The sequence below is a fragment of the Girardinichthys multiradiatus genome, chromosome 5 (genome assembly GCF_021462225.1).
Source record: "Girardinichthys multiradiatus isolate DD_20200921_A chromosome 5, DD_fGirMul_XY1, whole genome shotgun sequence".
In the NCBI taxonomy this organism is placed as follows: domain Eukaryota; kingdom Metazoa; phylum Chordata; class Actinopteri; order Cyprinodontiformes; family Goodeidae; genus Girardinichthys; species Girardinichthys multiradiatus.
In genome coordinates, this window is record NC_061798.1 from 6,852,451 (window position 1) to 6,876,517 (window position 24,067).

At 44.2% G+C, this 24,067-nt stretch overlaps 2 protein-coding genes across 2 annotated transcripts in view; one reads left to right on the forward strand and one right to left on the reverse strand.

Moving 5' to 3' along the window:
* Window positions 1–11,728, forward strand: part of LOC124867716 (sphingosine kinase 1-like) — a 67,543-nt gene extending 55,815 nt beyond the window's left edge. Inside the window, exon 5 of the mRNA XM_047364298.1 lies at window positions 8,109–11,728. Coding sequence (XP_047220254.1) covers window positions 8,109–8,985 — 877 coding nt within the window. The 3' untranslated portion in view covers window positions 8,986–11,728. The remainder of the gene's footprint in view (window positions 1–8,108) is intronic.
* A 1,668-nt stretch (window positions 11,729–13,396) lies between these two features.
* The window catches only part of ube2o (ubiquitin-conjugating enzyme E2O), a 49,419-nt gene continuing 38,748 nt past the window's right edge, over window positions 13,397–24,067 (reverse strand). Inside the window, exons 9-23 of the mRNA XM_047365831.1 lie at window positions 23,659–23,716; window positions 23,418–23,577; window positions 22,480–22,635; window positions 22,049–22,203; window positions 21,123–21,235; window positions 20,904–21,032; window positions 20,194–20,283; window positions 19,785–20,109; window positions 18,495–18,862; window positions 18,235–18,415; window positions 17,375–17,511; window positions 16,926–17,129; window positions 16,783–16,840; window positions 15,764–16,544; window positions 13,397–15,420 (exon numbers count right to left, since the gene is read on the reverse strand). Of these exons, the coding sequence (XP_047221787.1) occupies window positions 15,393–15,420; window positions 15,764–16,544; window positions 16,783–16,840; window positions 16,926–17,129; window positions 17,375–17,511; window positions 18,235–18,415; window positions 18,495–18,862; window positions 19,785–20,109; window positions 20,194–20,283; window positions 20,904–21,032; window positions 21,123–21,235; window positions 22,049–22,203; window positions 22,480–22,635; window positions 23,418–23,577; window positions 23,659–23,716 (2,943 nt within the window). The 3' untranslated portion in view covers window positions 13,397–15,392. The remainder of the gene's footprint in view (window positions 15,421–15,763; window positions 16,545–16,782; window positions 16,841–16,925; window positions 17,130–17,374; window positions 17,512–18,234; window positions 18,416–18,494; window positions 18,863–19,784; window positions 20,110–20,193; window positions 20,284–20,903; window positions 21,033–21,122; window positions 21,236–22,048; window positions 22,204–22,479; window positions 22,636–23,417; window positions 23,578–23,658; window positions 23,717–24,067) is intronic.

Here is a 24,067-nt window from a genome sequence, read left to right on the forward strand (position 1 = left end):
TTATATTTATATTATATTGTAGATATGTTTGTACTGTTTAATTTGTACTGTATTGCACCGACTACGCCAAAACAAATTCCTTGTATGTCCAAAAACGTACTTGGCAATAAAGCTTTTCTGATTCTGATTCTGATTCTGATTCTACAATGAACACACTAAAAACTGCTGGGTTAAAAATACCCCAATTTGTAAGCCAGTGCCAACCCTGGGTTGTTTCATCTCAACAGGGTTAGGTTATTGGTTTGACCCAACATACTAGGCTAGGACAACAGTCCAAAGATTGGGTTAAACTGACCATTGTTTATAGTTAAGTTTACCCAAAACGTTTCCATTTGCAGCCCTAGAATAACCCATTAATTTGTTATCAACAATATTAACCCCATCTCTTCTAAGCTGTTAAAGTTTACTATTTACTTACCGTGTTTTATATTATAGTAGAGAAGTCCAGTGATATCTGATCAGGTCACAGTCTTGCTGAAAATGGTGTTTTGTGAAGATGATGAAGGCTACTTCTCAGACTTGTCTTTAACCCAACCAGCTGGGTAAAACTTTGATGCAATATTTTATGAAAGCTACCCAACGTATGACCCGATGACTCTTACCTAGCAGTTGAGTTGTGTAAAAAACTAAATATCACAGTCACCTCTGGTTGGAAACTCTATCTTCTCCCATCCTGTCCTTTTACTAAATTAGACATGAACAGATGTGAAACTAAAAATGATCTCACTACAACTGGACTGGGGATGTATTCTGGATGATGAGTATGGAGATGTCTGAACACTGCTGAGATGTTCTGTCATCACTGTCTTTTTGTTTGGGTGGTAACAACAGGCAAATCTGTGTGTGTGTTCCTGTTTGTGTCGCTGAGTGAGGACCATTTTTTTATTTCAGCAGCAAAGTGAGGTTTAGGACTACGATGTGAACTAGGTTAAGGTTAGGGTTAGGTATGTACTGGTAGTGGTTAGGTTTAGGGGAAGGGTCAGGGTTAGGCCATTGAAAGGACTGAAAATAAATGGATGTCAATGGAAGTTGATCAGTGTCAATGCAAGGTCCTCACAACATAAAACTAAAATGAGAGAGTGTGTGAGTGTGTGCGTGTGTATCGATCTGACCTTTCACCTCTGTCTCCGTCCTCCCACATGGAGACATTTTTGTCTGAAGGCCCATAAGCTGCCCCCTGCACCCCCATCTCAGCCCACTCCCTTTACATCTCTGTGGAGCTCCACAAGGTCACAGTTAACCATCTACTTTACAGCAATCCTGTTTTAGTCATCTCCACAAGATCCACAGAGGCCCGGAGACACTTCTTGAAGATAATCGGTGTGCAGCTTTTTAACTGTGTTTCCTGTCAGCTTTACTGACAGATTTATTCATGTTAACTGTTTACACTTGTCAATTAAACCAAACCATAAAACTGGAAGACTTTGTGGAGCAGACCAACACAAATTCAGAAGTTGGTAAAAAAAACTGAAAGATTAAAATAACCCTTTTATTTTTATTAGCTATGTAAGAATTATGATTATTGATTAATTAATATTTATCAAAAATTATAATTAAAAATCATAATTCAGGAAAATAGTTTCTTAACCAAAATCATTACTTACAAATAGAAATCAGAGATGTCCTCTGGTGTTGTGATTATGGGCTTCCAAGCTCTTAATAATTACAGTTAGCTATTCATCATTAATAATTGATAAATTATTAACCAGAACCACCAACTGTCACTGTCTATTCAACCGCTTCACCGTAGGTGGGGGAACTTCGACCTTATTTTGACCGATAAATCACTCTTGCACGAAATAATCACAAACGCTTCTCTTAATTATATATATGAAGATTTATTGAAGCCAAATAATTCTAATATACCACCTTTCTGGTCCAAAAACCTTCACCTAACTTACAAGCACTATTCTACTTAAAGGGGATAAAAATGATTGCCTAACAATAATAATAAAAGAAAATATATGCGCTTTTAGGGTCTAGGAAACTCAAACCAGCAGTTTTATGGACAAAATGTGCAATTTGGGTTAAATGGCAAGAGAAGCCCTCCTGATGTGCTGATGTCTTGGTTGCAGTGATCTGCTGGTAAATGGTGGGACCACCCCCCCTTTAGCCTCTAGCAGCTGATCGCCCCAAATCTCGAACAAACAGTCATAAAACTCTGAGGCGGGAACTCAGTGGAAAAACTCCAGTAATAAAACTGGAACAAAGGAGTGGTGTGGCGAGGTCCATACCACAGTTGCTTTGAATGGAAACTTTAAAAGTCCAACTTCTAACTCCTGGGCTGATTTGGGATCAGTGAGACAAAACGTGAACACACACGATTCAGCAGCGCTTGCGCTGCAAATCAAAACACAGCTCAGCATAAAACACTTCAATCAGTATTTCATGCAACAAGTTAATACCTTGGATTAACTCAGAGGTTCCCAAAGTGGGGGGCGCGCCCCCTAGGGGGGGCTCAGCGTCATTGCCGGGGGGGCGCAGTATAAATAACTGAAAAAAAGAATGCTTGGACACTGTTAGCATAATGGACAGGTTTCTGGCGGGACTCCCACAAAAACGTAAAAAAGAAGATGAAGAATCACCAAATTTGCTTCCAAAACAACATTCTTCAAAGCCAAAGGTTAGAAAATATGACAAATCATATCTTGCCTTTGGATTCACCTGCACAATGGTGGGTAATGAGGAGAGACCGCAGTGTGTTGTCTGTCTTAAAGTGCTAACTTGTGACAGTTTGAAGCCTAACAATCTCAGATGCCACTTGGAGACAAAACATCCAGAGCACAAAGATAAGGCAGTTGATTTTTTTTCGACAAAAACTCGTAAACTGCCGTGCCCAGCAATGTCTCTTTACTAAAGCTGCAAATGTACCGGCAAACGCTCAACTCAGCTCATATAAAGTTGCTTACCGGGTGGCAAAGTGTAAAAAGCCGCACACAATCGCGGAGGAATTAATACTTCCTTGTGCTATGGACATAGTTTCGACTATGATTGATGACACAGCAGCCAGCAAACTACGGGCTATTCCTCTGTCTAATAATACTATCGGTAGGCGCATTAATGACATTTCAAAGGACATAGAGGAACAACTTAATGACAAGGTGCGTGACAGCCGCTTTGCTCTGCAGATGGATGAAGCCATTGATGGTAACAAAGACTGCTTACTGATAACTTACGTCAGATTCATAGATGGAGATGACATGAGGGAGGAGTTGCTTTTCTGCAAACAAGTTCCCGACAGAGGAACTGTTTAAAATCATTGACTCATACTTGAAAGAGGCCAATCTGAAATGGGAGGACTGTGTGGGGATCTGCACAGACGGGGCGCTGGGAAACAAGGAGGGCTGCAAGCGCGTCTCCCCTGATGTGCAGTGGACACACTGCATGATACACCGCGAACCACTGGCGTCTAAACAGTTCCGAGCTTAATGAAGTAATGATCGATGTCATCGCCACAGTCAACTACATCAAAACACGACCAGTCAAAGCCCGGATTTTTTCGGCACTGTGTGAGGAAATGGACTCTGAGCACAAAGCCGTGTTGTTTCACAGCGAGTCCCGATGGTTGTCACGTGGGAAGGTGTTGTCCACGGTCTTTGATCTGCGAGATGAGATCCGCATCTTTTTGAAGGAAGAAGGCTGTGGACTTACCCACAAATCTTCCTGTAACAAGTTCCTGATGAAACTTGCATACCTCAGTGACATGTTTTTAAAACTGAATGAACTGAATTTGCAGATGCATGGCACAAACACACAACTCCCACATCTGGCAGATAAAATCACATAATTCATCAGAAAACTTGAGATTTGGCAGCAGCGACTGAAAAACGATAACGTGGACTCATTTGAGAACTTGAAATAATTAATTGAAGACAACAAGCTGCAGAAAAGTCATCTCATGCATGCAAGCACACATCTCTGCCCTTCAGAAACATTTCCTGAGATATTTCCTGGTGCAGGATTCCAAAGAATATGACTGGATCTGTGATTCCTTCAGTGTAAAACTACCTACAAAGTTAAGCACATCAGAGGAGGAACAGTTCATTGATGTCACCTCTAATTCAACAATGCGGCTACAGTTTAAGTCAAAGACACTGGCTGCATTTTGGATTGGAGTGGAGAAAGATTATCCACTGCTAGGTAAGAGAGCCCTGGCCATACTTCTCCCTTTTGCCACATCCTACCTTTGTGAGACAGGTTTTTCTGCTTTGGCCTCAATCAAGACAAAATACAGATCAAAGCTGAACATTGAAAACGAACTTCGAGTGGCAATCTCACATCTGCAACCCAGATTTTAGAAGATCTGCAGCAACAAGCAGGCTCACACCAGTCACAAAAAATATATGAAAGATGCTGTTTTCACAAGAGACCTTATTTTTCCTCTCAGGGAGTTGTTTGTGTTTTACACCAATTTTTCACATTTTTGAAAAACGTGTTAATAGCAATGTTGAATATTGTTATACTGTAAAAAATTTTACATTTGAAATATTTACACTGTAAAAGGTAAAATGGTTTGTTGTTTTGTTACTTGAATGACTCTAGTTTATTTTATTGCAACCTGTAATTTACTGCAGTTTACTGAGTTGTAAAATAAATTGGGGGGGTTGGTGGTGGTTGAGAGAACAAGGAGGAGAACTCATCTCCCCTTGAAATAAAACCTCTGTGGGTTTTCACCGGCGCCGGGTGTCAGCGTGGTCTTCGATCGGTTTATGAATCTTCTGACCTTCTTGTATCAGACAGATTTCCAGCTTTTAAGCTATTCCGGGAATGGCCTTGTGGAGCAAAAGTTCACCTGCAATTTTGTGTTTTCACAAATCAAACCTTTTTTATACGTTTTGTAAACCTTAACCAGGTGTTTGGAGAATATCTGCTCAGATTTGTTCCGTATCATAGATCTTGAATATGATTGAATGCTGTTCAAAAACTGTGAGATGACCTCTTTCTTTCGCACAGACCTGCATCAGGCTTCTTCAGTAGTTTTGTAACTGAGGTTCTGTTTCATTCCTTCCTGACTGCGAGTGGCAATAAACCAAGTGGATATGTCTCCTCGCGCTCCGCGCAGGTCGAGATAAAATGTAAACAAAGTCACCCACGAGACACATAGCCCACCTGGGCGTGCATCTAAAAATAGCACATGGAAGGCTATGTTCGGTCTCTTTGATCTTCTCGGTGTCGACCGTTGCGTGCTTCGCAAGTTGGTCACTCCTATAAGTCCGTATTTCAGAGCTTATTGGGTATTGCAGGTCTAAGAGAGGTAAGCACACGGTTTGTGTGATACGGCGACATCCTGTCTGTGACTTTTTCGTCAGAGTACTCTTTGTAGCCCTCTAAGGCTGTGGTTGACGTGTCTCTGTTTCTTTGTTCATTCTAGTAGCTGGAAGCTTGATGCTGGCGCTTCTTTTCCCCTGTGTGAGGTCAGGTGGGGAGGAGCGGACAGCTGCGGTTTTCAGGTGAGTGGATGTTCCGACTGCGTTCTCGCTCGGATTGCCTGGCTCGTGTCTGTATAGGAAAGCAGTGTAATTAAATAGAGGCCTCTGATGGCGTTCTTCAGTTTTATTGAAGTCCTCGCTCTGTTTGCCTGGTGTCTGCCTGCATTTCCCACGTCTGTGATCAGGATGCTGGCGTGCACTTCATGTGGGGTCCCTCTCCAGGTAGAGGACGGACATGATCTATGCCCCAAATGCCTGGGCATGGGTCATCTCAGGGAGGCTCTGACGGACCCATGCATGAACTGGAGCATTTTGCTGTTGTCTGTAAGAGAAAACAGGCTACATCAAGTAGAGAATCTCCTTTTCGCGGCCGAGCTGCCACCCTCGGGGATGCCTCAACCGTGTTCCGGGAGGCGGGGGGATGCGCCGGCACAGGAACGCCACAGTCCAGGAGAAAGAGGCCTTGGCTGGAGCGCCCATCTCGGCAGGAACTGAATTCTTTGAGGGCTGAGGTGGAGCAGCTCAAGGCTTTACTCAAGGCTCCAGACCCCACACCTGCCTTCCAAGCAGCAGCAGCTTGGGAGTCTGGGGAGGACCTGGAGGATGATAGAATATCTGTGAGGGCCTTCGAATCGGAGTTTCAGTCCCTGGAGGACCAGGGGGACCCCTTCCCAGACCCTCGGGGTCGGGAGGGGATCCCCCAAGTATGGAAAGGAATGATGGTTCAGGGAATTCCCTCAGGAGTTCAGTTAGCTCTGACCCAGGGGAAGAACCATGCCCGCTACGGGCAATTATTTTGGCAGCCTTAGCCAGGGTCGTCCTGGACAATGCACCGGCAGCCCGTCCCACAGCAAACCCATTTTTTGGCCGGACTCCAGCTGCCCCTCCATTCGCTGTCCCACCGCCGCCGGCCTTCTTGGAAGAGGTGCAGCGGTTCCTAAGGTTCTGCCCCCAGGCTACGTGAATACAGCCATTGAACTGGGGGCATACTGCCCTCCCCCGTTTTAGTCCGAGGAACAGAGGCTGGCTAACACATTGCAGCTGTACATGGTGGCTACAGGCGCTATTCGCCAGTCAGACCAACTGTTTGTGTGCCACGGGGGACAGAACAGGGGGCGAGCCCTTTAAAAGCACAGGCTGTCGCATTTGGTCGTGGATGCTTTTGCGCTGGCTTATGAGTCTGTGGGGGCAGCTGCCCCTTCTGATGTTCTGTGCCATTCTACCAGGAGTGTGTCTACGTCCTGGGCGGCACTGAGGGGCTTGCCACTGGGGGATATCTGTGCGGTGGCGGCGTGGGCAACGCCGTGCAAGTTTGCACGCTTCTACCGCCTCAATGTGGGACGTGAGTCCGCACTAGCCTCAGCAATCCTGCCTCTGGCTTCTTCTGCTTCCTGAGACGTGGGTGACTACTGCATTCCTCGTGACATTGTTGGCATAAGCCATCCACCTTGTTTACTGCCACTGGCAGTCAGGAAGGAATGAAACAGAACGGAAGTTATGCTGTAACTATGGTTCTGTGAATTCCTGGATGACTGCCAGTCACTCGGAACTTCTCCCCTAGTGAGAAGATCTCAGAGCCTGAACATAGCATCCCATGTGCTATGTATAGACACACGCCCAGGTGGGCTACGTGTCACGTGCATGACTTTGTTTACATTCAATCTCAACCTGCGCGGAGCGTGAGGAGGCATATCCACTTTGTTTACTGCCACTGACAGTCACCCAGGAATGCACAGAACCATAGTTACAGCCTAACGTCTGTTCTGGGCCACCTGTCTGTGTTAGTCGACTGTCAGCATGAAGGCAACTCAATAACTACTTCCTTTCTTACTTCAAAATAAAAGTCTCCAATCTTGATATTAGTTTGTACTTACTTTCATATTCATGGCCTATAATAACGGTAAGGGATGAAATGGTTACCAGTTTTATTATGTATCCATGATCAGTTTTCTGGTGCTTAGTATTAATTATTTAAAATTGAAAATTGAACTACAAAAAACACTGGGTCCTTTGGTAGCCAATCAAAAGTAGCATCTCAGATGCCTTGCCATAGACACAAGTAGAAGGTGAGTAAAGAAAAGGAAGCCTTATTCAACCACCACAGAAAAGTCTGAGGACGAATCCTGAAGAGTTGGTTTGGTTGATTTGTTGACATCACAACAGGACAACTCAAGAACTACTTCCATTCTTCTTTCAAATTAAAAGTCTCAGACTTGTATACAGGCTGTGGCACAAATCTTTATATTCCAGGCCCAAAATAATGGATTTATTCCAGCAGATGAAGTTGCATGATGACAGTAACTAGATAGTGCTTTACCACACAGAATTCACTGTTGTGGAGTTTGATATATCATGATATTTTATTCCACAAGTATTTAATTTTTACCTGGCTAAAGAGCACATTAGCAAATTTTAGAATCAGGCCACATGTTCAGATAGTTGACGTCCAGTTTTGTCCATTAATTCACTCATCCGTTGTTTTATAACAGCTTCCTTATAATTCAAGTCATTAGAGAACACCTGCTCACTTTTAGCATTTCAGTGCAAGACTTGTTTTGTTTTACTGTGCCAACGATTAACCAAGCTTTAGAGAAAAACTAAAGATTGTACAATTATCTAATGATGTAAAATGATTTTAATGGCTATTGTAATAGGTTTAATGTTGTCCTCTCCTTTCAGAGTCTCTCAAGTCACCAGCGAGGACCTCCTGCTCAGCTGTGGTTTCCTGCTCTGTAATGGACTGGTGTCTCACATGGACCTGGTCTCCCTCCACCTGTCCTCCGGCCATCGCCTCTTCTCCTTCCTTTCCCTGGCCTGGGGCTTTGTGGCGGATATCGATGTAGAGAGTGAGAAGTATCGTCACGCCGGAGCCGCCCGGTTCACCATTGGCACATTAGTGAGGTTGGCATCTCTCCGCATCTACAAAGGTAGGCTGGCTTACCTGCCTGCCAGCAAGGGGAACAATATGGACAAAAGTGTGCAGAACGGAGCAGCAGCGTGCTCCACAAATCCACCCTCCTGCTTGAAAGTGTCCTCTGCCCCAAGAAAATTATTAGAAGATTCCTGCCCCAACAACACCTGCCACTCCAACAACTCTCTGAAACTGAGGAGGTTGGAGGGGAGATCTCCCCGAAGTGCCACCAAGGACCTCCCCGGCCCACCTGACACTCTGCTGCCACCTCTGGATCAGCCACTGCCGTCTGACTGGGTGCTGGTGCCAGAGGAAGACTTTGTCCTCATGCTGGCCATGTATCAGTCCCACCTGGCGGAGGATCTTCTGGCAGCCCCTGACGCCCTCTTGGATGACGGAGTCATTCATCTTTTCTACGTCACCGCGGGCATATCTCGCAGGGCTCTGCTTAGACTGTTTTTAGCTATGGAGAAGGGTGCACATGTGGATACAAACTATCAACATCTGGTGCACGCTAAGGTGCGGGCGCTCAGGCTGGAGCCCGGTTCAGGCAAAGGGGTCATAACAGTGGATGGAGAAGTAGTGGAATATGGTCCGATTCAGGCCGAGGTGCACAGAGGCCTGGGGAGGCTAATCAGTGGATGAAACTGACAGCGCCGGCAGCTTTCATCTCTGCTTTATGAAGCTAAAGCTGCCTAATGAACATGTTGATGTCTGAAATGTTCAGGTACAGGAGTGAAGTAGTGGATGATACACTGACAGCATATTTCAGCTGCTTTTTCAGCCTGTTAGCAGCCTTAAGGGCAAAACACATGCTTCATCTAAAGAGGCTGTGCTGTTGGACTTAACAGCAAGATAGTGTTTAGCCAAACACCCTAATGATATATTTAGCATTTTTACTTTCCCAAATTAGGCATCTGGCTCATGTCTAAAAACAGTATTGTCTTGCACATTAAATTCACACTTTAGATTTAAAGCAGTGGCTTAAACTGATGGAACAGATGTTTCATAAATGTTCTCACTGGATTTAACTAGGCTCTGAATGCCTGATCGTTGCCCACAGACTGAAACAGATAAAGTCTCCAGGAGTTCCAGCGTTCCACCGATTAAATGATAGCTCAGGCACCTGTGCTGACAGCATTCAGACTTCTGATACTAATAAGATCAAAATTATACTACCAATTCTTAGCAATTGTGCCAGAGTTTGTTTAAATCAAATTAAACCTGTCAAGTGTGAACACACACTTGAAATCCAGTGTCGAACCAGGCTGCTGCAGGTGAAGCAACGAGCTGTTGTGTTTATCAGATACAGAACCTTGCAAAAGTATTTCCTCCAACCTTTTCAAGTCTTGTTACATTACAGCAACAGATCTGACTGTAGCTGATGAGGGTTTTATGATAGACGGACACAGAGTAGGACTTAATTGTGAAGTGGGAGGAAAGGATAAATGGTTTGGAGTTTATGTATTACTAACTAACTTCTAATGGTGGCTGATTGTATTTAGGGCGTTCTGAGTGAAGAGGATTGACTACATTTCTCAGATTTGAATGTAAATAACCTTTATCCATGTAGCATTTTAATTCCACTTTACAATTAGGCATGACTTTGTGTTGCTTTTTCACAGAAAATCCCTAATAAAACACACTGAGGTTTGTGGTTCAAATTAAAGGGTGTGAATACTTCTGCAGGGTGCTGTAATATCAGACTGTTCAGCAGGACTAAACAGTTCATCTCACTGTGCTTTATAAACCTACACACATCCATCATCTTGTTTCACCGTTCTGAGCCAAGCTTTAAAGTGGATGAAATATTAATAGGCTTATTTATTGAATATTAAACACCCTGTAGCTCTGTCTGAGAAGACTTGAGCTACAACCCAAACAGCGAATCATGTCCCTCGTTATTCTGCTGTGGCTCATATTGTTGGCTGTTGCTGCATGGCAGCGTCAGTCCAGTCTTATGCAACAGCATGGGATTAGTTGCATGGGTGTATTGGTGCTCTACAGGACAGTGGAGGCTGTGTGTGTGAATGTACCTCAAACACTCAGTCAAACCCAGAAGGCTCTGGTTCTGCTTTAACCTGACAGATCACTGCCACAGGTCGCTGTTTAGTCTCCTCAGGAGCTAAGGAGCCACAGACAGGAAGCTGCTGCTCCAGAATAGTAAACTAAACAGTGTCTGAGTATTTAGTTGGGGTCTCACTGAAGCAGCTTCTAATGGATGGTTTTGTTTTTTAAATGCCTCAGTGGATTTCATGCTGCTGCGTCCTTCTGTGCATCCCAAGACTCCAGTCCTACTAATCTGCTGCAGTGGTTCAGCTTCATGTTCATCAGGGTGTCTCTGCAGATCGCCACACACTGACCATCACCACCAAGGTGTCTTTAAAATGTAACTGTGGAAGTTGGAATTGTTTAAACATGTATGTTAAATTCATAACCTCACTGTCCCGCCGCTAAGGCAGAAGGCGGCAGACGGTGACATGTTTTTAAGCTGGTTTGTATATCGTTACTGTTTGACTCAATAAGACCAATTTATTTCTGTAGTGTGCTTGCTACCATCTTAGGACATAACTGTGGGCTTTGTGATGTTAGCTCATGAGGGACTCTGCTGCAGGAGAGGAAACGATTATCTGAGATGGGAACTTAAAATCTGGTTCTTCTATTTTCCTTTCAGCTGTTATTTCATGGGACAAAGGTCTGCAGCAGCACAGCATGAGGTCAGACTGAAAGATTTCCTCACTAGAACCTTAGTTACGTTTTCCCACTGAATAAAACAACCCAGTTTTACACTTTGTTACATATTTTAGAACACCGGTGCATCCATTTTCCGAGCTGTGGTAGATGTTTGGTTTGACGTGCCTTGACTCTGCTGCCTCTTAGTGGTTAAAATGTGCTGCTGCACCTACTTATTCGTGCTATCTGCTCGAATTCTTTTTTTTTTTAAATCTTACTAGTTTATTTTATTATTGAATAAGTATAAAAATGAAAGATGGTTTTATTTTGAGGGTAACTGCAGTGATGTTTTTATAAATCTGCTTTGGAGCTTTAAACCCAAACAAGCCGTCAAATCATCCGGTCTGGAGGGGAACCGACAGTCCATAATAAAGAGTTGACCTGGTCCTGTAGGTCAACGAGGGACAGTAAATGTTTTCTTGTGAGCGAGTGACCCTGCTCCATTTCTGCTGTTGTGTATTTAGATATTTATGGTGAAGAAACATAGTTTGAATATTTCTCTGGAAAACTGACAACTGAATGAGTCATTTTTAATCAAAGAGAGATCTATTTTCTTTTATTTTTTATTTTAAACAAATGTCTATGTTTTCTATTAAACTGAAGAATCTGCACGACTGCTTTTGATTAAAACCTAAATAAAGACAAACTGCTTGTGGTTTGCCTCATTGTTTTCCAGTTTTTGCTGTTTAATCCACTCTGTATTTTAAATGCCACATAAGGCTTCAAAAACAGCAGGATCTGTCTGCCCACGCATGCAGGTCTGATGAAGGATGACATTCAGAAGGAAGAAGGCATCAGTTCTGATCTGCATGTATCCTTAAAGAATGTCCAGGTCCACTACAAGGCTTCTACAGCAAGTGATTCAAATGTATCAGAAATCTGAGATTTTACAGTAACTGATGCCGTCAACATGAAACCAGTTTAAGCATAAACTGGAGAATTTCTAGGTAGATCACCAGCGTCTAGCTTTAGTCCAGAGGTGTGATCATTTTCACCAGTGAAAACAACTGAGAGGTTTAGGGTACATAGAAGCAGCCATAAATAGATCAACTCCACTGACCAATATGTGAAACTACCAACCAGCTCCTTACGAAAGTATTCACACTCCCTGAACCTTTTTACCATTTGTCATATACCCTCAAAGTTCCATGTCACATATTGCGATACATGAAGGGAACGCAGACATGTTTTCCAAGTAAAAATTTGTGAGTGAGGTGAGCATTTGTATTCAGCCCCCCTGGACTCAGTAGTTTGTAGAACCACAGATCTCAATTAGACTTAAGGCTGGACTTTGACTGGGCCATTCTAACATGACTGCTTTGTTCCAAACCATTATATTGTAGGTCTGGATGGGATTGTATGTGTAAGTTATTGCCTAGCTGGAAGGAACCTCACCCCAGTCTCAAGTAATCTGTTCCTGTTAAAGAAAATACCTCCCACAGCATGATACTGCCACAAAGATTCAGTACTAGCTGTGTTTACGGTTGTGTTCGCACACAGGGTCTTGCATGTAGGCAAAAAAGCTTAAATAAGGTCTCATCTGACAGGAGCATGTCCCTTTTCGTCATACCGACCATTCAAAATGCATTAACCTGGAGCCACATTCACCCAATCGCACTCAAACGTTCATGCATCGAAACACAAATCAGTAGCAAACTTGGCGGTTAAGTGCCTTGCTCAGTGGTACATCAACATCTGACAGGAGGAAGTGGGATTCAAACTCATAACAGATTGCAAAACGACTACCCTGTGGCTCAGTGAGCTGTGGATCTCTGCAGCTCCTCCAGAGTTATGGTCCTCTTGGCTGCTACTCTAATTAGTGCTCTCCTTGCCCGGCCTGTCAGTTTAGGTGGACGTCCAGGCCTTGGTGGGTCTGCAGTTGGTCCAGCCTCTGTCCCAGTTCAGATGATGAGTTCAGAGCTTGGGAAATTGTTGTAGGTGACCCTGCTTTAAACTTCTCCCTGACTTTTCTGCTTTGTTTCTTGGTCTTCAGGATGAAGCTTAATAATGAAATGACAAACCCGTTTATTATTCGGTGGCTTGTGTAAGCAGGTGTTGAAACCATTAAAGTTTGGGGTGGTCATTTAAAGATGACTATGACCACTTTGCCAACATGCTGTAAGCCAACTACAAGTTATTCAAACAGGAACCCATCGTATTTATTATGTGGACCATATAAAGCAGGTCGTTTTTTTTGTGGTTCTGATCAATATTTCCAACAGTGGGACAGGTCCATAGAACTCCCTGTTTTTTGTATGTTGTAGAACTCAAACGTCTGTTTTTTGGACCATGCTGCAGCAGCAAATAAACAAAGGCCACAATGTTTTATGGTACTGCTTGCAAAGTTTAATACATCACTATACAGTCGTCTCAAAGCAACAAAGTAAACCATTAAAAAAAGAAGAAATGTTTAGTACAGTACACTCAGCAGTATGTACATATATGACCCAGGCCGCCAGGTGACCTATCAGAACCCCAGTTTATGTTAAATATATACTGTATGTACCTGTATATTTCAATAGATTCATGTCTGTACAGAGAATCAGGCTACAAATGATAACTTTATTAGTTTTTTTTAATATATCAACATCAGGCCACTGTGGAAATGCAGACATCGTACAGTCAAGTTCTTTGTGGAGCTCCTTCAAAGAGACTTAAAGAAACATGTTACATGCTTTGGCTGGAAATCAAACTGCTTGCAGTAAAAATAAGAAGAATGGTTTAAATCGGAACAATATACACGCACAGGACATTTTACACAGGCTCGACGTCCTGCCGGACTTCAACTTGTAGCTTCACATTTTCTGTTCGTTCATGGGAAGAAGAGGGTGAAAAGATTTGATCGAGCTGTGTACTTATTTTGTTAGTTTCCAAGCTCAGGGCTGCAGCTTCAGCCCCGCCTTCGCCGTCAGCGTTATGGGCAGACAAACGGTGACAAAAGTAAAAACCCAGAGAGGACAAGGACACATCCGGGAGCGGAATGATGGATTTAAGGGACACAAAGGGAAACCACAGAAGACGATGCAAAAACACACACTCATTCATCTTTTTATTTATTTTAAAATGCAGCAGCTCTTGGCTCATAGTTATTCTCAGAGGTCCAAAAGAGCACAGTGTGCTCTTTATCAAAAACACTTCTCAGCATCAAAGTCTGTAGTTCAAGTACAACATCAGAGGGCCAACGCTCTCTGGTTCATGTCAGATCATAGCAAGCACACGGTTTGTTACAGATTATGGGGGGAGGGTTCAAATGTAAGATGTAATCTATAAAGATGTAAACAAAGACTGCTGATTCCCCCAGGAAGCACCCAAACATCAGTTCACAACACATTCAGAGGCAAAGCATTTGTTTTGGTGGTCAAGTTGGTAAAAAAAAAAAAAAAAGGCAGGAAAGATGAGTTTTAAGCTCATCTTTTTGCTCCAATTTCCGTCCGTTGCTCTCTACCCGGGAAAAACGATGTAGTCACAGTAAAAGAAGCCCACCTTCAGTGTTTGTGTTGTGTTGTTTAACTGCATGTCCAATCAAGAAGAACTAAATCAACCCTCAGCATGAAGTGCGGTGAGAGCCAGAAGAATCATGGGAAATCACTGAAGATTTGAGTGGTTTTGAGTGCGAGTCTGTGACAGTGGGAGTGCAAGCACAGCAACACGAGCAGAACTGTGGACAACATCTGAGTTCATCAGGAACTATTCAAGTAAGGCAACATGTTGACATGAGATAATGGAATGGATGCTGTTTTTTAACTTTTTTAATTATGTCATATGCGGTGATGTAATGCAACCTTCACTCTAAAAACATTTCCGCTTCAAACGCCCCACAAATCAAAGCACAACATTCCAGCCCTGTTAAGGGCTCACTTCTGCAGCGGTCCTCCCTGTTCAGGTGGTCTGCATGTAAACATTGTCGTTTGCTGTTCGCCGCGTGCTTCAGTGTGAGAGATTGGCCGAGGAAAACAGCAGGAACGATGACGGAGTGAGTGAAGCAGCTGAGGCTGAAGGAATTTGGCAGAAGGCTTCCAGCCAGTGAAAGCTTAGTGCTTTTCCCAGATTGGACCTCAGTTTCATTCATGTCCTGGTGGTGCGGGATGATGCAGCTGTGATGTCAGGAATGCTACAGAGAGCTGCAGTTCCCCCAGCAGCCTGTAGAAGCTGGGTTTCCCAGCAGCATGGTAACTCAGTGATGTCCCACCCAGTACGTGAAACCAGTTAAAGGTTAGACAGGTGACAGAAGGGTACTGGTTTTAACACCACCAGCTCTGGTTGAAGCCCATTGTTTTTACCTGCTGTCAAGACAGATGTGGCTTTCCACTGTGTGTGTTTTAGCCATCACACTCATCTGAGGGGTAACTAAAGGAGAGAAAAACACGTTAATGAGGTGGACCCACATCAGGTCCTGATCAGATCTGATGCTGATCCAGCTGTCATGTTTTCAGCAAGAAGAAAAACGTCAGAATGTTACAGAGGTGAGGGCAGCGAGAGCAGAAAGAACGGAAAGGTGGAAGTGAAGGATAACAAGTTGGGCAGTGCTGGGGCACAGTGCAGCTCAGAGGGTTGGGTACAGGAGACAGAGGGATCCCTTCTCCCTCTTTCAGTAGTAATGATCCTCCTCGAAGACTTGAGGCAGGAGAAAGAGAGGAAGAGAGCAGGGAACAGTGCAGGTGTGTTGGGGAAACAGTGAGGAGGCACTTACTTGTCCTCTGTGTGCTCCGCAACACCGGCAGCAGCCAGTGTAGCTCGGTAATGCTGCAGCACACCTCTAACGCTCTTCACGAAGCCCTTGGAGAGCGGGAAGAGCGGAAAGCCGATATCTGGGTAGCCACTGCCCTCTGGGAGAAAACTTCGGTAGCTCTTTCTTCTTTTCTTTGGTCGCACCACTGGCTGGCTCCCTGAGGAGCTCCCCGCTCCTAAACCAGGTGTGCTGGGACCTGAATCTGACATCCCGCTGCGGACTACAGAGCCAGGGCCTGTGGAGCCAGCAAAATCTCCGCCCGGAGGGGCGCTCCCTTGAGTGCTGTCGCAGTCCGAGTTCTGGCTCAGCTCCTGCTGAGAGGCTGCTGTCGTGGAGGGACTCAGTCCTGAATCCTCCAGCTCCTCCTCCAGAATACTGCTAACTCCTGAAACCCCCTCCTCGCCAGGCTTGCTGGGGCTGCTGTGGGCCACCGCCACCAGCTGCTCGTTCTTGGAGTGGTAGCTGCTGGAGTAGTGTGGCACATGGACTCGCTCGGCAGCTTCGTTCAACTCTAGCCACGCTTCCAGGCGATGAACGAGGCGCCAGCCATTAGAAACAAAATGCTGCTGGATCTCCTGGTTGAAAACCTCCACAGGGTTCTGGAGGAGCTGCGCCATGGACTGGACCATCTTGATCAGAGCCATCTCATTGTAGCAGCGGCTGTTCTCGTAGCCCTCCTGCAGACCCCGGTCACTGTCGAAGCCGGCCTCGTTATAGTACGGCTCGTTGACCAGGATGAGACCTGCAGACAGTCATCATTAACTCACACTGTGGGCAAGACTCAAACAAGGGACATTAGTAAGAAATCTGGGTGAAGGTAGAGCTGATGATGGACATTTGGCTTCAGTGGCTGTAAAACAGGGTAACAGAGGAGCAGCTAGCGTAACGCCACACAGGGTTTTGCATGTAACCCCTACATGGTGGGGCAAACTTTAAATGGGGCGTCTTTCTGCACTACTGTTGGGAGGAGTCCAACGTACCTTGAATGGAGATGAGCACCTGCAGCAGGCTCGACTTGCTGGTCCATCTCTCGGTTCCCTGTGAATCACGGCAGAACCGGAACAATTAGGCATCGAAGGCAGCTTTGAACCGTTAAACCGAGGCTTCACGCACCAGCACCCACCTTGCCGATCCAGGTGCCCAGCAGGCTGACGCAGACCTTGCCGTTGTCGTACAGGTTGGGGTTGAGGCGGCCGCTGCACTGGGAGAGGTAGCGAAACAGCGGTGGAACAGCTGGGTAGATGTTGGGCAGCTGGATGTCGAACAGGAAGAGCCCGTCCTCGTAGGGGGTCCGAGTCGGCCCCTTGATCAGCGCTGAAAACAGGTCCTGGGTCACAGGAGGAGAAGAAGACATTTTAAAATACCATCAAATTGACTGATGTACTGCAGAACATTCCAAACAACAATCTATACTAAACATTTTTGATGTTAAAAGATTAAATAGTAAAATATTATTTTGAAGTGGATCTGCAGATATTCCAGCATGCGCAGACTGAGGGCCACATCGGAGCACGTCTCCACCTGAACCTTGATGCGAGGCATGAGCTGAGTAGCGAATGAAATGAAACTCACCATGCGGTCCTCAAACGTTTTTACCATGATCCCATCAGGCAGTGATGTAGCCAGCAAGGCCATTTCTTTTCTTACAGTGCTGAAAAACCTCTTAGCCTCTGCTGGCTGGAACTCCATTTTCTTAAAGGAATGAGTGTCTGTTAGAAGGAAAAAAATGAGTCTGTATGGGCAGATATCTTAAAATATGATCTAAGAAAGAAAGAGTTTCCTGTTACACACACCTTGTCAAAGTATTTTTTACAAATAAAAATCTGAAAAGTGTGGCGTCCATTTATAATCAGCACCTTTGAGTACAGCTGCTAATCTTTTGAGTTATGTCTAAAGCAGCTTTACACTAAAAAATCACATTTGTCCTGCAAAAATAGGCCAAGCTCAGACAGGCTAGATAGAAGATCTTTAGGTCTGGACTTTGACTGGACCTTTCCAACATCAATATGCTTTGATCTAACCCATTCTGGCTGTATGTTCATTGTCATTGTTCAGCTAGAAGGTGACCCTTTCATTTCAACCCGTCTTTAGCTGTAGCTGCTCAAGAAAAGCGGCCCACAGCATGATTCTGCCACCACCATGTTTCACTGCTTTTCATGTTGACCAAACAGTTAAATGTGATCTCATCTAAGCAGAGCATTGTCTTCCAAATGTTTGCTGGGTCCCTTACATAACTTCATGCAGTTTAAATAGAACTTCTTATGGCTTGGTTTTAGTCACCTTTCCATAAAGACCTGATTTCTATGGTTCTATCACACAAAGTCCCTTCTAATTACATTATAGTTTATAGTCGCAAACTAGTACCAAAATGTGAGAAGGGTATGAATACTTTTACAGGGGACTTGTAGCTCTAAGAAAAGCAGATCTCTCACCCGGTGCCCACTCGAGCACTGAGAACACCTCTCCCTTGGCGCTGGTAAATGTCACTCCAGGCTTCCCTCCGCTCTGTTGGCACAGCACTGGTGTGTCACTGAGAAACTCACTGGGCCACTCCTGCCCACCAACCGGTGTCTGCGGCTCCTGCTGGGGCTTTTCTTCTCCACCTCTCTCAGCCTGAGAAGCAGTAGAAGCTTAAATGCCTTCAACCAACAGATGCCATCACGTCGTCACCTACAGTAGTGATAACACTTACCTCCATTCCCGCGCCTGCGCTCCCAACCGTCTCCACCACAGCTTCCATCTTCTCCTCCTCCACGATGGCCACGTTGTCCAGGGTCTTCCTAAGGTTCTCCTGCAGCTTTTTGATGTCGTCCAGGAAGCGTTTCTCCTTGGTGGGTTTTTCAGGTGCTGCTGGCGTCAATGAACTCGCTACGTTGGCGGTGGAAGCTGGCTCTGCAGACGTTGGGGAGGTTGGTGACCCGCCTGTCCACAGCTGCTCCACCGTCATATTCTTTAAGCTCTCCAGAATCTTCAGCGCTTCTTTCAGCTCTCTGAAGCCTCGAGAGGCACCATCCTTGTTGGGCTTCTCTGCTCCGTTTACTGTTCCTCCTGGAGTCGTTCCTACAAGGCAAGAATTATGTTTAGTTAGGAATAATGTTAAACAAAACCACACAGTCGGCAGGCTAAACCAGTGTAGCTCTACTATCATTAATTCTTTGATTTATTATTTTTTGTGTTATGTTGACCGATCAAAAACACAACTAAACTCTGGAGTTGTCGTTCACAAGGTTTTGATTGGCTACGGTTCCCCATGAGCCCGCCCCTTGTTGCTGACAGGATGGGCTCATTGTTCTGGCCCAGCAGTAAACTTGGGCAGAGACAGCTCTGTGCTTTTGGCTCTAGAGCCAGAGTTAGTCTTGGTGGAACCACAAGGAACTGGTGTTTAGTAAGAACTAGTACCTGTTAAGCTCTGGAACCAGTGAGTGGAACACAGTCCATAGAAAAAACAATCCTAAAAGTAACCTGTTAATATTCACAAATATAGCTTTATATTAAAATTTAATTGTGAATATGTCATAGGACTTTAAAATTGTTGTACACGTTCACTTTCCATTCCAACCGACTGAGCTTGAACTGTTTGTCAAGAAAAATGAGGAAACATTTGCCTCTCAAGACATACAAAGCTGGTAGAGATCTACCTGAAAAGACTTTCAGCTGACTTCTACAGCTGAAGAAAAGGGTGGTTCTACAGCGTTTACGAGACTCAGGAGGGCTGAAAATGCAGGTTAAAGCATTTAAAAAACATGCACCATAATGTCCCAACATAGACTGAAGAAGCTGTGGCTTTAACGTCACAAAATATGAAAAACTGGAGCTATGAATAATTTGCAAGGCTCTACGTGGTTTTCTGCCTACAGCCTATACCTAAACATTTTATGCAGATCTGCAGTTAAAATAAATGTCCTCTAATTGTATCCAACAGTGGATATAATATAGGTTCTGTCCTGTTGAAATGAACAGAGACATGCCGTAGGCTCCCCACCTCCTCCAGATGTAGGACTGGCCACAGCCACAGATGCCTCTCCCTCCTCTCCAAAGGCTCCTTTGGTGGGACTCGTCACATCAGCCTTGCTGCCCTCCTGTGGTGGGATGATGAACAGTGAGGACCCAGTGGGTGTGGGGGTTGGAGTCACCGTGTAGGTGGCATCTGTGTTGTTGGCATGGCTGTCGTCCTCAGTGGTCACACCATTGTCCGTCTCCCAGCTGTCGCTCTCGTCCTCCCACTCCTCTGTGGACAGGACGCTGCTCGTCTCCTCCACAGAGTCATAGTCTGTCTCCTCAATCTCAGACTCTACATTGTAGAGGTGCTGTGAGAGCGAGCGTTAGATTGTAAGCAAAGCTCCTAAGTGTTATTCAAAGATTAAATCCAGTTTTGAATTTTGAATATTTACTTGTGGTAGGACGATGGTTTTTGAGTTGTCGGCCCACACAACCTCCACTTTACTGCTCACATCCACCCGGGACACCTGGCCGACTGATGTCTTGAGGAGGGAACATTTACAGAGAGAACAATTTCAGACACACTGGTAGAATCTACGGCATCACTGGTACTACAGGTTTATCTTAATGTCCAAACGTTCATATATTAATGTAGTTCAATTAAAAAAGTTGAATTAAGCTTCTAGATCCTTAACACGCAGTTATACATATCACTTCACTTCATAAGTCCATGTGCTGGATACGTGTGTGTGAGGTGGCTCATGAAGCTCTGACTGCAGGCCAGATTCTCCCTCAAAGTCTTGCATGGGCAAAGCTTTAAAACCCTCTGAAGAGTGAAAGCCACCAGTGATGTTCTGTGTGATAACACTGGCATTAGACCCACTGTCTGGGTAAGAACTGAAGAGCCAGCAGGAGCTTGGATGATATTATTTCTGTTGGACAGGTTTGGGTCTACGATGAAACAGTCTTTCAGGCTCATTCCCCCTCTGTTGGCAAGCCTGGTCTCAAGTACTGTTGGGTTTTGGGTTTCTTTTGACTCCATGAGCAACAGTGTTTTCAGGAACCGCAGCAAGGGTTGTTTCTCTATTCTGAAATGTGTTGCTGCCGTAGATCAACAGTTTCTGGAGCAGGGCAACGACATCTTTGGAAAACGGGTTTTTACCTCATTCTCACAGTCGTTCTGTCCGTTCTCAGAGTTCCATATCCTAATGACAATGTCCGCCGTGCGGAAATGGAAATCTGGATGATCTGCGATGTCGTACACACTGACGTCCTCCTCCACACGAATAACCTAATATAAGAGAAAAACATTTCTAGTTCTATGTTTCTAGAAGATTCTGTCTTCTTTTCTCCAACAGTGATACTGCTAGCTCAGTCTTACCTCCACATCATCACCTGTGGAGTTCAGTTTGATCCACCTAACAACACATGTTCTGCCCTTGTGATCGCCAGACTGGATCACGCCGTATACTCCTGGATCCTGCAGGGCTTGGGCTGAGGGACACATATATGCACACATGGAGCCAGTTCCGAGACAAAAACAGAGAAATAAATAACAGGAACAAAAAAAATTAAAGACAGTCCCTGTGGTAAGATGGCGTCGTGTCTATGATGATATCACATGAATAAAATAACCCAGAATGCACACAGTTCATGTGCATACTTGGTGGGAGTAATGAGTTTGTTAGAACCTATAAATTCAGAAGAAGAACCACAACAGCAGCAACATCTCATACTGTTCTAGCAGACTGAGCACAGTAGAGAAAATGTAAAAAACAAATAAACTCTGAATCTTGTGTTCAGTTAGGATGTTGTAAATAAAAACAGAATGTAATGATTTGCAAAGAAAATAAAACAGAAACATTTCAAAGATCCTAGATACGCACAAAACACCCAAAACCAAAGAATCTAAATGTGTACTATTAAACCATGACTGAATTATATCCTAATATTTAGAGAGCATTTCAGTTAAAAATGTCTGTTACTGAAGTAGATGGTTTTTAAAGGAATAAATGCCACCAGCAGCATTTTTTTTCTTCTCTTTTCCAGGAGTTCATTACGGATATTCTTCCTAATAAGTTTTGCTATATCATCATAATTGAAGATGCTGCAAATTTCCTTTAAATATTGTGATACAATGTTGAGGTTGTCCATCACTATACTGTGGTATAAAACCATTTCACAGATAAGCTTGATGTCATTCCAGCCTTGATCAACATACAGTAGAACCATCACTCCGGTCCACAAAGCAACTAAAGGAAGAAAACAGCAGAATAAACGTTGGTGTAGACAACAGGTCGAACTCACGTCGTTTGTCTACCACAAAGTCTCCGGGGCAAAACTCATGGCTGTCCAGGTGCTGGATGGGGATGAGGTCATTTGACCTGATCCCCTTCTCAACCCGCCCATCCTTCCACATCACATCAGCTGTGGTCTTCGTTGATACAACTTCTACTGCCACCCTGACAGAACCAAAAATACAGAAACTTTCCATTAGAAATGTTCAAATGGTTTTTTGGTCCATGTCGTGACATGAAACTCTCATTTTTCTTTAAGCATGTAACAAATCTATGCGATTGTGATGTTTGTAGCTTTAATGTGAACCACACAACAGAAGCAGGACCGCAGACGCCTTTTTCAGCTGGAAATATCTGATCTTTTAGAAACAGGCAGAACAACAAACAGAACACAGAAAAACTGACAATTTCACTGTTGAGAGGATCCCCACGGTAACCCACCGGTCTCCACGCTTGAACTCGCGAGAGAACTTGGTCCTCTTCTTTTTGTGCTTCCTCTTCAGGTTGCGGATGGAGAGCGGGATGCTCTTCTTGCGGTTGGTTCCCAGGCCGCCGCTCTGGGAGGAGGCAGTGGAGCTGGCTGATGACGTAAGAGAGCTGCAGCCGGGTCGCAGACAGACACGTAGGGAATGTTAGCTTGTTTATCAACTGATCATCTTTAGCTTCTAAATTTAAAAAGCTGTCGGAAAACTCACAACAAAAGGTAAAATCTTTCAGCTAAGCTTTAAGCTATTTAATTAACTTGATGTAAATTCATTCATTCAATTTCAGAAAACATACAGAAAATCTGCAACTAATGAGGGATTAAACAAGCTTTCAATTCCTTAAAGATTAACTGATTTAAATGCAAAAATACACTGGGCATTCCTTCTAAGTGGAGGCTATTTAAGTTGACAGGATGACTCAAGATTTAAGTAAGAATCTCTGACATAAATTGATAAATAAAATATAAGAATATAATTACAGATTACTTGCATCAAACTCTGATCTGTTCATAGGGCTTTTTATTTTACATCTGGTGACTGGCCTGCCTTCTGTGTTGGTTCTATAAACACGGTGAAAATAAGATGGCTAAATTGTTTCCTGTGTTTTTTCACAGCTTATTGAATGGGATGTTTTCAAATGTATGACACCTTAATAAATGTTTTACGATTTTGCACAAAAATCAGTGCTGCTACCAGTTTTTTAACTGGTAGCAGCACTGATTTCTAGGTTCTAGGTTAATTGTATTTCTAGGTTGATACAATTTCACTTTCCATTTTCCTCGAACTGCACAAGGATATTTGTCCAGTTCAGTTCCCTAAAAACAACACCTACAAGCTTGAACTCCACCCATCTGAAATCCCCAAACAAAGAACCACCAGCTGGACTGAACAAACCTGGTGTCATCAGTATCCTCTGCACCTTCGTCGTCTGCATCCTGCTCCACGTGTTCAGCCATGCTGTCGTTGGTGCTCTTGGAGTCAATGGGGTTCGGCACCGACATCAACGGGCCATTGTTGAGATGAGACGAGTCTGTCTGCTCCGTTTTGTGCTCACCTGGTGGAAACCAGAGCTGCTGTTAGGCTACACTAAATAAAAAGGGATTTATATGACTCATCTGTACATGCGTGTGGACACCTTGACAGTCAGCATGTTCCGTCTTCCTTCCAGAGTCCTTTTTGAAAACCCGTTTTAGCTGTAGCAGAAGAATACAATGAGTTTGAAAGTTAGTCAAACATGTCCTAAAATCTGCAATAACGGTCATGGTGAGAACAGTAACAGAGACAGGGACCCAAGGTTAACACCTACACTCCAGTTCTACTTTAGCCAACACAGACTTCAGACCTGATTGGACTCAATGTTTGGGATTTGACCTTCATGAACAGTTTCAACCTCATGTATTCAGAGAAGAATTAACCTCCTAGGAAAACGTCTTTGAGAGAGACAAACATATTCCCCTGAACAAGATTTACTAGGCAGTAGGGCGGTTCAATTCATCAAACTCTAGGATCTGGCAGCAAACAATCACAAAAACAACAAAATCATT